The sequence below is a fragment of the Oncorhynchus masou genome, chromosome 28 (genome assembly GCF_036934945.1).
Source record: "Oncorhynchus masou masou isolate Uvic2021 chromosome 28, UVic_Omas_1.1, whole genome shotgun sequence".
NCBI lineage: Eukaryota > Metazoa > Chordata > Actinopteri > Salmoniformes > Salmonidae > Oncorhynchus > Oncorhynchus masou.
Window position 1 is genome coordinate 9,410,284 of NC_088239.1, and position 17,523 is coordinate 9,427,806.

At 44.9% G+C, this 17,523-nt stretch overlaps 1 protein-coding gene across 3 annotated transcripts in view; it reads left to right on the forward strand.

Annotated features, from left to right (window-relative positions):
* LOC135517137 (semaphorin-5A-like) overlaps positions 1-17,523 on the forward strand; it is a 372,787-nt gene that overhangs the window by 333,857 nt on the left and 21,407 nt on the right. For all 3 annotated transcript variants that reach the window (XR_010451994.1, XM_064941174.1, XM_064941175.1), the window contains exon 16: positions 4,336-4,561. Coding sequence is in view for 2 of the 3 variants with exons in the window: in XM_064941174.1 (XP_064797246.1) it covers positions 4,336-4,561 (226 nt within the window). In the remaining variant the exon portion in view is untranslated. The remainder of the gene's footprint in view (positions 1-4,335; positions 4,562-17,523) is intronic.

Below are 17,523 nucleotides of genomic sequence, written 5' to 3' on the forward strand. Positions count from 1 at the left end.
AAGGCCCAAATACGTCTGTTTTGTCATCAGTAAACTGCTCTGTCTAGTATTGAAGTTAAAGAGACTAGTCATGAACTTACAGGACAAGAGACATGAACTGAGGTACCCTCAAGGATATGGATGCTCCTAGAGCTTTTTTTTACCGCTAGGGCAGTCAACACTGCAATGCGAACAGATGGTCTGCCTTCGTCTCCCTGGTGGGAAGGTGACCACGGATGATGGTGAGATGCGCCAACATGCATGCCGTGGATTTCTACTCTGTCCTCTGGAGGATTGTGATCCTCTGTGTGCGGAACAGTTGTTACATTGACATCCTCCAATTGGACCCTGAGCAGAGATTTGCTTTAGACTCTGACATTACACTGCAGGAGCTGCCCACTGCAGTTTAGCAGCTCTCATCAGGCCGAGCCCCTGGCATCGATGGTTTACCCTCTGAGTTCTAGAAACACTTTGTGGGGTCTATTGGGGAGGATTTTTATGAAGTGGTGTGTGAATCTGTTCATGAGGGTTCTCTTCCTGTATCCTGTCAACGTGCTGTGCTTTGGATGTTGCCAAAAAAGGGGGATTTGGCTCTTTTAAAAAACTGTTGCATTGCTGTGTGCAGAATATGAATTTATATCTAAATGTCTCTCAAACAGGTTGAAAGAGTATCTGGGGCTGTTGGTCCACAAGGACCAGTCTTACTGTGGACCTCATCTCTCTATAGTTGACAACTTGTTTCTGATAAGAGATGTTTTATACACTTGTAAACTGTCTGATGTGAATGTGGATTTGCTTACTTTCTATATTTTGACCATGTTCCAGTTTCAGTAGCACCAGTACTTGTTCAAAACAATGAAAGCCTTTTGGTTTGGGTATGAGTATATACTGGGGCCCTGTATATGGTGAAGGTGGGAGGTGGTTTGAGCTGCCCCATCCCCGTCAATAGGGGTATCAGGCTGGATGCCCAATTTCAGGGCATTTATATTGTCTGGCAATTTAACCAATGCGTTGTTTTTTAAGAGCGAGGCTAACTGGTTTCTCTGTGCCAAGTGTAATGAAGGGTCCCACGATAGCACTGTCTGCGTATGCAGATGATGTGATCGTTTTTATTACAGGGGCTGAGGATGTTAAGCTTCTCTCAAACGCTTTAAAGGTGTATGAGGGGGTCCTCAGCTAGAGTTAGTTGGGAAAAGAGTGAATCGCCGTGGGCAAGTCAGCTTCAGACTGGGTCCTTTCCACGGTTACCAGTGGAGCTTCAGTGGGTCAAAGATGGGATGAAGACTTTGGGGGAGGGTTTCTAGGCTCCGATGTCTTTCAAAAAAATAACTGGGAGGGTGTAGTGGAGAATGTGTGTGCCAGATTGTCTAGATGGCAATGAGTGCTACCCCAGCTGTCTTATAGGGGAAGGGTGCTGGTAGCCAATAATCTAGCCGCCTCTACCCTGCCCTGATACAAGAGGTTCAGAGGACACTTGTCAGTTTCTTCTGTTCTGGACAACACTGGATTAAAGCTGCAGCCCTGTACCTGCCACTGCACGAGGATGGGCAAGGCTTGGTGGACATTTCTTCTAGGATCTTGGCTTTCCGGCTTCAAGCAGCCCAGAGAATGTTGTACTGTGACGGTTCTAGCTGGGTCGATGCAGCCTATACATTGATGAGGAGGGGGGGGGGGTGGTTTGTCTGGCTTGACTCCATTCTATGGGTCTGGTATGCAGGCTTGGAGAGTTTTTGTCAAGTCCCGTAAGGCCGGCACGCCAGCAGGGATGTGGCTTTTTGAAGAGCCTCTTTTTTACAACACTGCCATCCAGTCCCATGCTATGGGTTCAGCCAGCCTACGTTCATGCCTGTTAGGCGTGGGGTGTACCAAGCTGGGTCATCTGATGTGGAGCAGGAGCAGATCGTTGGAGGAGCTGGGAGAAAGAGCGGGGATCCGATCATCTCGTCTATTGGGGAAGGTCGCAGCTGAGGTCTGAGTTTCCTTGCCAGCACTTCATCGTCAGTATGTGACTGATACGTCAAACTCTGATCAGTGGACAGAGGGTCTGGATTATGTGTTCCCTGCGCTGATTGTTAGTGCTGCGATGGGGGCATTCGAGGAGGAGGTGGGGATGCTGCTTTCCTTCCATACCCCAGAGATGGGGGAGTTCATGGCGGTGGGAAAGAACGACATGTACATGAGATGTGTAAAAGTGTCTCATGCATCTTCCCTGGACGGTGTAAAATCAACAAGGTGGGTGTGTTTGGTCCAGCTGCCTCCCCAAAAGGCTGTTGGCGGTCTTTATATAAACTACCTATTGACAAGAGGACAGATGTTCTCCAATGGAGGATAATACATGGAGCTTTAGCCACCAAAATGCATCTGGTACACCTGGATCCTACTGTTGGAGAGGGGTGTCCATTATGTATCTGCTACACCTGGATCCTACTGTTGTAGAGGGGTGTCCATTATGTATCGGGTACACCTGGATCCTACTGTTGGGGAGGGGTGTCCAACATGCATCTGGTACACCTGGATCCTACTGTTGGAGAGGGGTGTCCATTATCTATCGGGTACACCTGGATCCTACTGTTGGGGAAGGGTATCCAACATGCATCTGGTACACCTGGATCCTCCTGTTGGGGAGGGGTGTCCAACATGCATCTGGTACACCTGGATCCTACTGTTGGAGAGGGGTGTCCAACATGCATCTGGTACACCTGGATCCTACTGTTGGAGAGGGGTGTCCAACATGCATCTGGTACACCTGGATCCTACTGTTGGAGAGGGGTGTCCAACATGCATCTGGTACACCTGGATCCTACTGTTGGAGAGGGGTGTCCAACATGCATCTGGTACACCTGGATCCTACTGTAGGAGAGGGGTGTCCAACATGCATCTGGTACACCTGGATCCTACTGTTGGAGAGGGGTGTCCAACATGCATCTGATACACCTGGATCCTACTGTTGGAGAGGGGTGTCCAACATGCATCTGGTACACCTGGATCCTCCTGTTAGAGAAGGGTGTCCAACATGCATCTGGTACACCTGGATCCTACTGTTGGAGAGGGGTGTCCAACATGCATCTGGTACACCTGGAACATGGATCCTACTGTTGGAGAGGGGTGTCCTACTGTTGGAGAGGGGTGTCCAACATGCATCTGGTACACCTGGATCCTCCTGTTGGGGAGGGGTGTCCAATATGTATCTGGTACACCTGGATCCTCCTGTTGGGGAGGGGTGTCCTACTGTTGGAGAGGGGTGTCCATTATGTATCTGGTACACCTGGATCCTCCTGTTGGGGAGGGGTGTCCAATATGTATCTGGTACACCTGGATCCTCCTGTTGGGGAGGGGTGTCCAACATGCATCTGGTACACCTGGATCCTCCTGTTGGGGAGGGGTGTCCTACTGTTGGAGAGGGGTGTCCATTATGTATCTGGTACACCTGGATCCTCCTGTTGGGGAGGGGTGTCCAATATGTATCTGGTACACCTGGATCCTCCTGTTGGGGAGGGGTGTCCAACATGCATCTGGTACACCTGGATCCTCCTGTTGGGGAGGGGTGTCCATTCTGTGCTGAGTCTGAAACTCTGACAAATCTGTTTTTTACAGTGTCTCAGGTTGGTTGGGATGATTGACCTGATCACTACTTGGTTCTCAGCTCTGGGAGAGGTTTTCTCTTCCCAACTGTTTATTATTTGGCTAAAGTACAGGTTTATTTGAATGGATGTAGTTCTCTTCCTGAACTTAGTGTCAGGGGCAGCTAAATTCGACATTTGGAAGACACGAAGAACAGTAATCAGGGACAGGGGTCTGTGGATGTACTGGGAATGCTGGAGGGAATGTTGGCAGCGCGACAGGGTTGTGTTTGTCTATTACCAACTAGTTAATAACATTGATCTGTTTATGAGCATATGGATATTCAGTAGTTGTTGTGTTTAGTCACTGTGGAGGAAGATTTGGTGTTGTGTTCTTAATTGATTTTGAACCATGTTTTTGTTTGCTTGAGTGTTTGTGTTGTGTGTTCCCAGACCCAATAAAGTTTTTTTAAACTCTCTCTCTCTCTCTCTCTCTCTCTCTCTCTCTCTCTCTCACTGTTTCTCACTGCACATACAGTATGACTATAATCTATAAAGCTCCATATATGTGTTGTAAATGATTGACTTATTGTGTTGTAAAGTCTCTCACTGTTTCCAAAGTTCATCCCTGGGTGGGCCCTGGAAAGAAAGTTCACACACATACACACACCCAAAGTTCACACAGACACCCACCTCACATCCCTGAGTTGTTTCTCTCTTGCTGTTTTGTCTCTCTCTCTGTTTCTCTCTCTCGCTGTTACTCTCTCTCTGTTTCTCTTTGTCTCTCTCTCTCCAGGAGTACCAATCGTGTAACACCCAGCCCTGTCCTGATCTGAAGAAGACCACCCCCTGGACCCCCTGGACGCCGGTCAACATCTCGGACAACGGCGGTCACTACGAGCAGCGGTTCCGGTACACCTGTAAGGCCCGTGTCCCTGAACCTGCTCTGCTGGAGGTGGGTCGACAGAGGATAGAGATGAGGTACTGCTCCAGGGACGGCTCCACTGGATGCTCTGCTGACAGTGAGTAGAGCAGATCATAATAAACCTCAATTGTCTTCTGTCGGGTGGTGATGGTTCTCTCAGATGACACTAGTTATTCAACTGAATCTACACACTCATTCACTTCTCCACTCAATTCAATTCAATGTAAAGGCTTTATTGGCAAGGTAACATATGTTAACATTGCCAAAACGAGTGAAACAAACAATACAAAAATGACAGTAAACATTACACTGATATTAAGACATTTCAAATGTCATATTATGTATATATACAGTGTAGTAACGATGTGCAAATAGTTACAGAGGGGAAAATAAATAAACGTAAATATGGGTTGTATTTACAATGGTGTTTGTTCTTCACTGGTTGCCCTTTTCTTGAGGCAACAGGTCACAAATCTTACTGCTGTGATGTTACACCCAATAGATGTGGGAGTTTATCAAAATTTGATTTGTTTCCGAGTTATTTGTGTGTCTGTGTGATCTCTCACTTACACGCACGCACACACACACACACACACACACACAGTCTTTGTCTCCAAATCAATTCAAAGTGCTTTATTGAGATGGGGAATGTGTTTACATTGCCAAAGCAAGTGGAAAAGACCATTTAAAAAAAAAGGAAATAAACAAATTAACAGTGATCATTACTCTCACAAAAGTTGAACAGTGTTGTAACAATATAGTGTTATCTTAATCTATTTTAGTCCCGGGCTGATTCCTTCATCGGCTCCAAACATCAAACGTGTTAATGAACTTCCACAATGAAAATACACAGAGCATTATCAGTTTGGGGCTGCTAATGTTAGCTTCCTCGAATCAGGGGGTAGAGAGAGAGACAGAGAGAGAGAGAGAAAGAGAGAAGGACGGAGGGAGCGAGGGAGAGAAAGAAGGCGGGAGAGAGGGAGTGAGGTAAGAAGGAGGGAGAGAGAGAGAAGGAGAGAGAGGAGGGCTTGGGATACAGATGCATGAGTTTGTTTAATGATTTATATTTATTATTGAGCTAATTTCTGTTTTCCCCAAAAGAGCAGGATCTCTTTTTATAGTTCAGCGCTTTGCAAATCTGTATCAGGCAGTCACACACACACACACACACACACACACACACACACACACACACACACACACACACACACACACACACACACACACACACACACACACACACACACACACACACAAAGTTCATCCCTGGGTGGGCCCTGGAAAGAAAGTTCACACACACACCCACCCACCCAAAGTTCATCCCTGGGTGGGGCCTGGAAAGACAGTTCACACACACACCCACCCAAAGTTCATCCCTGGGTGGACCATGGAAAGACAGTTCACATACATACCCACCCAAAGTTCATCCCTGAGTGGGCCCTGGAAAGAAAGTTCACACACACACCCACCCACCCAAAGTGCATCCCTGGGTGGGCCCTGGAAAGTGTGTGTGTGTGTTTATGTACGCATCATGTGTGTGTGTGTGCCTGCTTGTGATCATCCCCTGACAGATTCCTTTAGACCCAGAATCAGTAGTTAACCTTTGTCACACAGAGAGCCAGTCCTGCAGTTATCAGCTCCGTATTGATGTGTGTGATGGGGCCACAGAGCCAAAGACCCCTCAGTCCCCTTCAATCCTCCAGAGATGATGAGAACCCGGTGGGAATAGAGTGCACTGTCGCCCAACGAAGATTTACAGTGAGCAGCGGGCTACTCGCTATCGATTTGAGTCGACATACACACACACACCTAAGGCATTTATAAGAAGACGGTGATAAAGCAGGCTGTGTGTGTGTGTGTGTGTGTGTGTGTGTGTGTGTGTGTGTGTGTGTGTGTGTGTGTGTGTGTGTGTGTGTGTGTGTGTGTGTGTGTGTGTGTGTGTGTGTGTGTGTGTGTGTGTGTGTGTCTGTGCGCGTGTAAAATACAGAGGCTCCTGTACCTAGACGTGATAACAATAGATAGTGACCAGTGCAGTAACCCTAAGAGACAGATAGCCAGAGACAGTGGTTTATACTCCAATGAAACGCATGAAATATTATCACACACATAAAACCACACTGCCTCTGTATAGTGGTTGGAAATAGGCAAACTCCAGTAGTCATCAGAAAATAAGAAACTAATACGCCCACACCACGTTTACCTACAGTACCAGTCAACAGTTAGGACACATCTACTCATTCATGGGGTTTTTCATAATTTTTACTATTTTCTACATTGTAGAATAATAGTGAAGACATCAAAACTATGAAATAACACATATGGAATCATGTAGTTTGTCTTATGTCAAGGTGCTCCAGCATGCTGGAAAAGGCATTGTTCGTCAACCAAATTCTCCCAACCTAGATGGTTGGGAGAAGTTGCTCTCGGAGGATGTGTTGGTCCCATTCTTTATTCATGGCTGTGTTCTTGGGCAGAATTGTGAGTGAGCCCAATCCCTTGGCTGAGAGGCAACCCCACACATGAATGGTCTCAGGATGCTTTACTGTTGGCATGACACAGGACTGATGGCAGCTCTCACCTTGTCTTCTCCGGACAAGCTTTTTTCCGGATGCCCCAAACAACCTGAAAGTGGATTCATCAGAGAAAATTACTTTACCCCAGTTCTCAGCAGTCCAATCCCTGACCTTTTGCAGAATATCAGTCTGTCCCTGGTGTTTTTCCTGGAGAGAAGTGGTTTCTTTGCTGCCCTTCTTGACACCAGGCCATCCTCCAAAAGTCTTCGCCTCACTCTGCGTGCAGATGCACTCACACCTGCCTGCTGCCATTCCTGAGCAAGCTGTGTACTGGTGGTGCCACGATCCCACAGCTGAATCAACTTTAGGAGATGGTCCTGGCACGTGCTGGACTTTCTTGGGCGCCCTGAAGTCTTCTTCACAACGATTGAACCGCTCTCCTTGAAGTTCTTGATGATCCGATAAATGGTTGATTTAGGTGCAATCTTACTGGCAGCAATATCCTTGCCTGTGAAGCCCTTTTTGTGCAAAGCAATGATGATGGCACGTGTTTCCTTGCAGGTAACCATGATTGACAGAGGAAGAACAATGATTCCAAGCACCACCCTCCTTTTGAAGCTTCCAGTCTGTTGTTCAAACTCAATCAGCATGACAGAGTGATCTCCAGCCTTGTCCTTGTCGACACTCACACCTGTGTTAATGAGAGAATCACTGACATGATGTCAGCTGGTCCTTTTGTGGCAGGGCTTGAAATGTATTGGAAATGTTTTTTGGGGGATTCAGTTAATTTGCATGGCGAAGAGGGACTTTGCAATTCATTGCAATTCATCTGATCACTCTTCATAACATTCTGGAGTATATGCAAATTGCCATCATACAAACTGAGGCAGCAGACTTTGTGAAAATTAATATTTGTGTCATTCTCAAGACTTTTGGCCACGACTGTACATGTATAAATGTATCATTAAAAGACCCGGAGGTTTACCTTCATGTATAAATATATCATTAAAGGGCCAAGAGGTTTACCTGACCATGTGACAAGTCCAGGCAAAAACTATACTTATACATTATACTGTATACATACAATATGACTATGAGAGACCATTCCTGCAAACTGTTCCAACCTTCTGGAGCTGACCTTTAAAATACAGGTGAGTCTCTAAGAGTCACTGATATGAATGATGTTTTGTCAGGTCTTTTGATGTGTGTTTCTTGCTCTTCCATTTCTGCAGAATGTCAACATGGTTGTCATGCAAGGATCAGAGGGATCAGAGGGATCAGAAATGGCTGACATTTGGCCATTTTAACTCCTTTTGAAGTCACATGTTTTATCCCAGACGCAACTCACACCTGCTTCATGCCGATACGAAAGGCTCAATCCTTTTTCTCAGGAAATAATGAAAATGTTAGATTGGGAAGTGTGTTTGGTTTTAGTTTCTTCTCTCGTCACCTCAGTGGAGGGGATACTATCTATCTAAATTAGATGAGATAGATAAAGCGTATAAGATTAAGCCAAGCAGTGAGAATGACTTTTATTGGACATACTAATCATTTTTAGCGGCGATCAAGGGCTTAATTATGGTTATTTAGTTAATTACTTAAGATGTTAATTAATTAAGAGATCTTTCTCCTCGTATCTACTCAGTAATTATTAATGTAATGTGCTCTCCATTGTAGTTTTTCCTTAAAGTGGAACTGACATCATTTTAGCAACATTAAATCTTATTCAAATCTGTTCATAATACACCCCCAGGGAGAATGTGACACGTTTTTCTTTTAAAAAATTACATTTTCTGACACGCGAGCACTTAGATATGGTAATTTTCCCGGTTTCATAAATTAATAGAATGTTTGGGAATTCCCGAATTTACATTCTTGACTAACTATTAGGTTTTTTTTGCCAACATTTACAGACACCGGTCATATTCAACGGGTGTTGCACGTTCGTAAATGAATCAGCTATTCTGCTCTCTGGCACACTCAGGCGAGTGTGTCAGAGTGTCGTCGTCTCACTGTGATGTGTTTCAGCTCAGACGCTCTGAGGCGAAGGCCCTCTCTGAGACAGATTAGTCTCCCCTGCTCACAGACATCACAGCAAGCACAGATATATTACTTCTGCCTGTGCTCAGACAAGCACTTCAATTTGCTTACTGCCTCAATAGGTCCACAGACGATGCAATCGCCATCACATGCACACTGCCCTATTGTATCTGGACACTATGTAAGAATGCTGTTCATTGACTATAGCTCAGCATTCAACACCATAGTACCCTCCAAGCTCATTAAGCTTGAGGCCCTGGGGCTCAACCTCGCCCTGTGCAATTGGATCCTGGACTTCCTGATGGGCCACCCCCAGGTGGTGAAGGTAGGAAACAACATCTCCACTTCGCTAATCCTCAACTATGGGGCCCCACAAGCGTGCGTGCTCAGCCCCCTCCTGTACTCCCTGGTCACCCATGACTGTGTGGCCATGCACGCCTCCAACTCAATCATCAAGTTTTCCGACGACAAAACAGTAGTAGGCTTGATTACCAACAATGACGAGACAAGCCTACAGGGAGGAAGTGAGGGCACTCGGAGTGTGGTGTCAGGAAAACAACCTATCACTCAAGGTCAACAAAACAATGGAGATGATCGTGGACTTCAGAAAACAGCTCAGGGAGCACCCCCCTATCCACATCAACGGGACATCAGTGGGGAAGGGGGAAAGTTTTAAGTTCCTTGGCGTACACATCACGGACAAATTGAAATGGTCCACCCACACAGACAGTGTGGTGAAGAAGGCGCAACAGCACCTCTTCAACCTCAGGAGGCTGAAGAAATTTGGCTTTTCACCTAAAACCCTCACAAACTTTTACAGATGCAGAATTAAGAGCATCCTGTTGGGCTGTATCACCTCCTGGTACAGCAACTTCACCACCCACAACCACAGGGCTCTCCAGAGAGTGGTGATGTCTGCACAACAAATCACTAGAGGCAAACTACCTGCCCTCCAGGACACCTACAGCACCTGATGTCACAGGAAGGCCAAAAAGATAACCAAGGAAAACAATCACCCAAGTCACTGCCTGTTCACCCAGCTACCATCCAGAAGGCGAGATCAGTACAGGTGCATCAAAGCTGGGACCGAGACTGAAAGACAGCTTCTATCTCAAGGCCCTCAGACTGTTAAACAGCCATCACTAGCACAGAGAGGCTGCTGCCTACATACAGCCTTGAAAATCATAGGCCACTTTAATAAATGGATCACTAGTCACTTTAATAATGTTTACATATCTTGCATTGCTCATCTCATATGTATATACTGTATGTTATATTGCATCTATTGCATCTTGCCTATGCTGCCTGGCCATCACTCATCCATATATTTATATGCATATATTCCTTTACTAGATATGTATGTATTAGGTAGTTGTTGTGGAATTGGTAGATTACTTGTTAGATATTGCTGACCTGTCGGAACTAGAAGCACAAGATTTTTCGTTTCACTCAATAACAATAACATCTGCTCCCCATGTGAATGTGACCAATAACATTTTGATTTGATTTGACTAGCCCGCTGACCGATCTTAATGTTTTTTTAAGTACATATTTTTCCCTTTATTCCCCTGCAATTGTTGACTGTTGGGACTTCAATCCCATATTAACACTATGCAGGATTACTAGTTCAATAACTCCCACATGTACAGCTGATCTAATGCACAGTAGCAGTCTGAGATGTTAACGATGAGATGTTAAAGTCTCTCTAGCAGGTCGTTTACAGATGTTTATTCATTTATTTCACTGGGTAAATTGACTGAGAACACATTCTCAGTTACAGCAACAACCTGGAAAATAGTTAGTGGGAAGGAGAGGGGATGAAAAATGATGCTATGATGATATATGATTGGGAATTTAGGCAGGACACTGGGGCTAACACCCTTACTCTTACGATAAGTGCCATGGGATCTTTATTGAACACAGAGAGTCAGGACACCTGTTTAACGTCCCAGCCGGAAGACTGCACCCAACACAGAGTAATGTCCCCAGTCACTTTTTATTATTTTTAGACCAGAGGAAAGAGTGCTTCCCACTGGCCCTCCAACACCACTTCCAGCAGCATCTGGTCTCCCATCCAGGGATTGACCAGGACCAACCCTGCCTAGCTTCAGAGGCAAACTAGCAGTGGGATGCATGGTGGTATGCTGCTGACAAAGGTCAGGTTGATAGATCTGACAATCTCATCACTATAAACCCCCGAGTCACTTCCTTCTATCTGTCTTACCTCTGTTGACCCCAGACAAATGTAAATACAACATCTCCTAATTATTAGCCCTAATCACTGTGTGTTAGTTACAGTGTGAGTGGACGTATTTAACAAGAATAGTAAACCATCAAAACTGTCACCAACTGGGGACATTTTGTTAGTCCCCACGAGGTCAAATACTATTTCTAGGGGGTGTAGGGTTAAGGTTAGAATTAGTCTTAGAATTATGTTAAGGGTTAGGAGCTAGGGTTAGGGGTTAAGGAAAATAGGATTTTGAATGGGACTGAATTGTGTGTCTCCACAAGGTTAGCTGTACAAGACTGTGTGTGTGTGTGTGTGTGTGTGTGTGTGTGTGTGTGTGTGTGTGTGTGTGTGTGTGTGTGTGTGTGTGTGTGTGTGTGTGTGTGTGTGTGTGTGTGTGAGTGAGTGAGTGAGTGAGTGAGTGAGTGAGTGAGTGAGTGAGTGAGTGAGTGAGTGAGTGAGTGAGTGAGCGAGCTTGCCTGACTGACTGACTGACTGACTGACTGACTGACAGCTTGTGTATCTCTGTTCCCCATTCCCATCAGAGTGGGAGTTTTCATTGCCCTCTCAATAACTTTTAATAAGCGATTCACACAAACACACAACCACACACACAAACACATACTAAGCGTCTCCCTGAGTCGATCCCTGGGGCGAGTGTTTGACAATCCAGATGACAGCTGTGGGAATACTGTCACAGCTCTGTGGCTTAACACTGTAATCCAACTGAGCTGTTCATTTTCTGGATTACACACTCACACACACACACACACACACACACACACACACACACACACACACACACACACACACCACACACACACACACACACACACACACACACACACACACACACACACACACACACACACACACACACACACACACACACACGCATTTCTGATCTCATCTCAATTGTGTGTGAATGTGTGGGACACTGTCAGTGGGAATCTCAATATTTGTACTTTACAGTTGTTCAGCTAGCCCATAAGAGTCTAAGGAGGGGGATTGTTTTAAGAAGGTCATAACAAGGATCAGTTAGCTATTTGATTTGGAATTTTAACACCCCTTGAAGTATCCCCGTTACTGCTATTAGCATATTCAAATGCATTGCATAACAGATTCATATAGTCCTCCCCAAAAAACAGAGAATCTCTTTCAGAGAATCAAACAAATCTAAAGGAAGTTTGTTGTGTAGTGTCTGTCCTATATCGGAGAGACGTAAGAAAGATCAGGAAACATTTGTATTTAACGCCTTATTTTTGGCACTAAGGAGTCTCCATATATACTTCCATACATTTTTTTCCAACTGGTACCGGGGACCCTTCAGATGAGTATTGTGAGGCCCGTGGGTGTCCTGGAGAAAAACAACTACCTTTCCACAGAGGGGTCATATTAGTGTGTAGCCCAAACGGTTCGGACGCTACAGACAGAAGTTACAGGTCTGCTGTACCGACTTCAAGTGAGACCCAAGACACTTGTGGGGGTCGTAGAGCAAAGAACACCATCGTGATTGTGAGAGTCTTATCGTTCCATAGAGGGGTCATAATAGTTTGTAGCCCAAACCGTTTTGGATATTGCAGAACATTTTGTGAGAATAGCAATTTTGGGATGCCTAATGGTCTGACAAACACTGCTCTAACTCTGCCACCTTTCACCACAGATTGGATGCCTAATGGTCTGATAAACACTGCTCTAACTCTGCCACCTTTCACCACAGATTGGATGCCTAATGGTCTGATAAACACTGCTCTAACTCTGCCACCTTTCACCACAGATTGGATGCCTAATGGTCTGATAAACACTGCTCTAACTCTGCCACCTTTCACCACAGATTGGATGCCTAATGGTCTGATAAACACTGCTCTAACTCTGCCACCTTTCACCACAGATTGGATGCCTAATGGTCTGATAAACACTGCTCTAACTCTGCCACCTTTCACCACAGATTGGATGCCTAATGGTCTGATAAACACTGCTCTAACTCTGCCACCTTTCACCACAGATTGATGCCTAAACACAGATTGGAATGCCTAAAACACTGCTCTAACTCTGCCACCTTTCACCACAGATTGGATGCCTAATGGTCTGATAAACACTGCTCTAACTCTGCCACCTTTCACCACAGATTGGATGCCTAATGGTCTGATAAACACTGCTCTAACTCTGCCACCTTTCACCACAGATTGGATGCCTAATGGTCTAATAAACTGCTCTAACTCTGCCACCTTTCACCACAGATTGGATGCCTAATGGTCTAATAAACTGCTCTAACTCTGCCACCTTTCACCACAGATTGGATGCCTTATGGTCTGATAAACTCTGCTCCAACTGCCACCTTTCACCACAGATGAGGAAGTGCAACACTGGGATGTGGTGGATTGAGACACATCCAATGCAAAAATATATCTATCTAACTTAAACTGACAGATTCTTTATGGGAATTTTTTATGATACTAACTATATTCCAGTTGTGGCGTGAACATCGACTTTAGGGGGCTAGACTGCATTGGATTACATGTCTTGTTTCTAACTCTGTACTTTGAGTAAGATCATATACCACCTCTCAATCACAGTCCTGACTTGAAATTGGAGGAGTGAGAAGACTATGAAACAGTGTGTGGTGTTTGGAGGAGTGAGAAGACTAGGAAACAGTCCATGGTGTTTGGAGGAGTGAGAAGACTATGAAACAGTCCATGGTGTTTGGAGGAGTGAGAAGACTATGAAACAGTCCATGGGGTATGGAGGAGTGAGAAGACTATGAAACAGTCCATGGTGTTTGGAGGAGTGAGAAGACTATGAAACAGTCCATGGTGTTTGGAGGAGTGAGAAGACTATGAAACAGTCCATGGTGTTTGGAGGATTGAGAAGACTATGAAACAGTCCATGGGGTATGGAGGAGTGAGAAGACTATGAAACAGTCCATGGTGTTTGGAGGAGTGAGAAGACTATGAAACAGTCCATGGTGTTTGGAGGAGTGAGAAGACTATGAAACAGTCCATGGTGTTTGGAGGAGTGAGAAGACTATGAAACAGTCCCTTGTGGAAGAGTGAGTTTGTAGTGTACATCTACCAGACTAAGCAGGGGGATTTTTATAGAGTGCAGGTCACCGTGGTAGGCAGGGCTGTCCATGCCTCTGCCTGTTCCAAATCAAATCAATAAAGAGCATGGGGCCTCAGAGGATCTGTCAGTGCTCCTGCCAACTCAGTGGCAGGGTGAGGTAGAGAAGGTGTGTGTGTGTGTGTGTGTGTGTGTGTGTGTGTGTGTGTGTGTGTGTGTGTGTGTGTGTGTGTGTGTGTGTGTGTGTGTGTGTGTGTGTGTGTGTGTGTGTGTGTGTGTGTGTGTGTGTGTGTGTGTGTGTGTGTGTGTGTGTGTGTGTGTGTGTGTGTGTGTGTGTGTGTGTGTGTGTGTAGACATGTTGACTCCCAAGGTTGTGTGTAGCTATGAAGAGGTCAGGACTGTACATGTGATAGGTAAACACAGTTTTCTCTACTAAAGGGCTGCAGGGACAATCCCAAACTGTCCCTGGATGGTGCGCTCCATGAAACAGAGAGAAAGAAAGAGAGGGGGTGAGAAAGAGAAAGAGAAGAGGGTGAATGATACGGAGATTGAGATCAAATCCAAATCAAAGTTTATTGGTCACATGCAACGTTTTGCTGACGTTTTCACAGGCAAAATGATTATGGTTCTAGCTCCAACAGAGCAGCGAAATTATATGTTTCTAGCTCCAACAGAACAGCGAAATGATTAGGTTTCTAGCTCCAGCAGAGCAGCGAAATGATTAAGTTTCTAGCTCCAGCAGAGCAGCGAAATGATTAGGTTTCTAGCTCCAACAGAGCAGTGAAATTGTTATGTTTCTAGCTCCAACAGAGCATCAATATCTAATTATTAAGTTTCTAGCTCCAACAGAGCATCAACATTTAATGGTTATGTTTATAGCACCAATAGAGCATCAATATCTAGTAATACAATAACAATACACGCATAATCCAATAGTCCAGAATATAAATAGTTATATGTGTATGTACGTGAATAGTGTGTACAGTCGTGGCCAAACGTTTTGAGAATGACACAAATATTAATTTTCACAAAAACATTTCCAATGCATTTCAGCCCTGCAACAAAAGAACCAGCTGACATCATGTCAGAGATTATCTCGTTAACACAGGTGTGAGTGTTGACGAGGACAAGGCTGGAGATCACTCTGTCATGCTGATTGAGTTTGAAGAACCGACTGGAAGCTTCAAAAGGAGGGTGGTGCATGGTTACCTGCAAGGAAAAACATGCCGTCATCATTGCTTTGCACAAAAAGGGCTTCACAGGCAAGGATATTGCTGCCAGTAAGATTGCACCTAAATCAACCATTTATCGGATCATCAAGAATTTCAAGGAGAGCTGTTCAATTGTTGTGAAGAAGGCTTCAGGGCGCCCAAGAAAATCCAGCAAGTGCCAAGAAGGTCCACTAAATTTGATTCAGCTGCGGGATCGGGGCACCACCAGTACAGAGCTTGCTCAGGAATGGCAGCAGGCAGGTGTGGGTGTATCTGCATGCAAATAGTTTTGGAGTATGGCCTGGTGTCAAGAAGGGCAGCAAAGAAGCCACTTCTCTCCAAGAAAAACATCAGGGACAGACTGATATTCTGCAAAATGTACAGGGATTGGACTGGGGTAAAGTTTACTCATTTTCTCTGATGAATCCCCTTTCTGATTGTTTGAGGCATCCATAAAAAAGCTTGTCCAGAGAAGACAAGGTGAGCGCTACCATCAGTCCTGTGTCATGCCAACAGTAAAGCATCCTGAGACCATTCATGTGTGGGGTTGCTTCTCAGCCAAAGGAGTGGGCTCACTCACAATTCTGCCACAGCCATGAATAAAGAATGGTACCAACACATCCTCCGAGAGCAACTTCTCCCAACCATCCAGGAACAGTTTGGTGACAAACAATGCCTTTTCCAGCATGATGGAGCACCTTGCCATGAGGCAAAAGGGATAACTAAGTGGCTCTGGGAACAAAACATTGATATTTTGGGTCCATGGCCAGGAATCAACCCAGACCGTAATCCCATTGAGAACTTGTGGTCAATCCTCAAGTGGCGGGTGGACAAACAAAACCCCACAAATTCTGACAAACTCCAAGCATTGATTATGCAAGAATGGCCTGCCATCAGTCAGGATATGGCCAATAAGTTAATTGACAGCATGCCAGGGCGGATTGCAGAGGTCTTGAGAAAGAAGGGTCAACACCGCAAATATTGACCTTTTGCATCAACTTCGTGTAATTGTCAATAAAAGCCTTTGACACTTATGAAATGCTTGTAATTATACTTCAGTATTCCATAGTAACATCTGACAAAAATATCTAAAGACACTGAGGCAGCAGACTGTGAAAATTAATATTTGTGTTATTTTCAAAACTTTTGGCCACGACTGTGTAGACATTATGGACAGTATGTGAATAGAGAAGGTGTGTACATCAGTAGTTAGGTGACTTCCGGCGCCGACAGAGATGGCCGCCTCACTTCGCATTCCTAGGAAACTGCAGTATTTTGTTACAAGCATTTCCCTACACTCACATTAACATCTGCTAACCATGTGTATGTGACAAATAACATTTGATTTGATAGTTATAGAGGATGAGCCTGGACTAGAATACACTATATAGATAGGAAGTGGGTAAAACAGTATGTAAACATTATTAAAGTGATCAGTGTTCATTGACTACTGTATGTACACAGGGTAGCAGTCTCTGAGGTGCAGGGTATATCGAGATAGAGAGACAAAGGGAGATCACAGAGAAAGAAAAGAGAGAGAGAGAGTGGCAGAGAAAGAGAGAGAGAAAGGATTTCATTGTTGTCGGTTCTGAAGGTTGATAATAGCACAGTGGGTTGATTGAGTGAATCATCAATGGAGCGTTTGGAAGCGAACACTGTAATTTAGTTTCAAGTTATTATCATTCACACAAAGACATCAGCCTTTCAGATTCACTCTGAAAGGGACATTTTCAAAGCCTCTGATGATGAATGAACAACGTAATGGAAGCTTAATAAAAATTACAGTTTCATATTTCATTAATATTTCTCCGTTAACTCATTTCAGATGAGGGATCGTAGATTAGTCAAACACTCGTAGAGTTGAATTAGAGGATCCCAGTAGCTCTCAGTCTGACAGTGTGTGTGCGTGCATGAGAGAGGCAGAGACGAAGAGTGTGTATACTTCAGTTTACGGAGGATGTTGTTTGACCTTGAGTCTGGCAGTGGCACTTCTAGAATGACGTTGCCA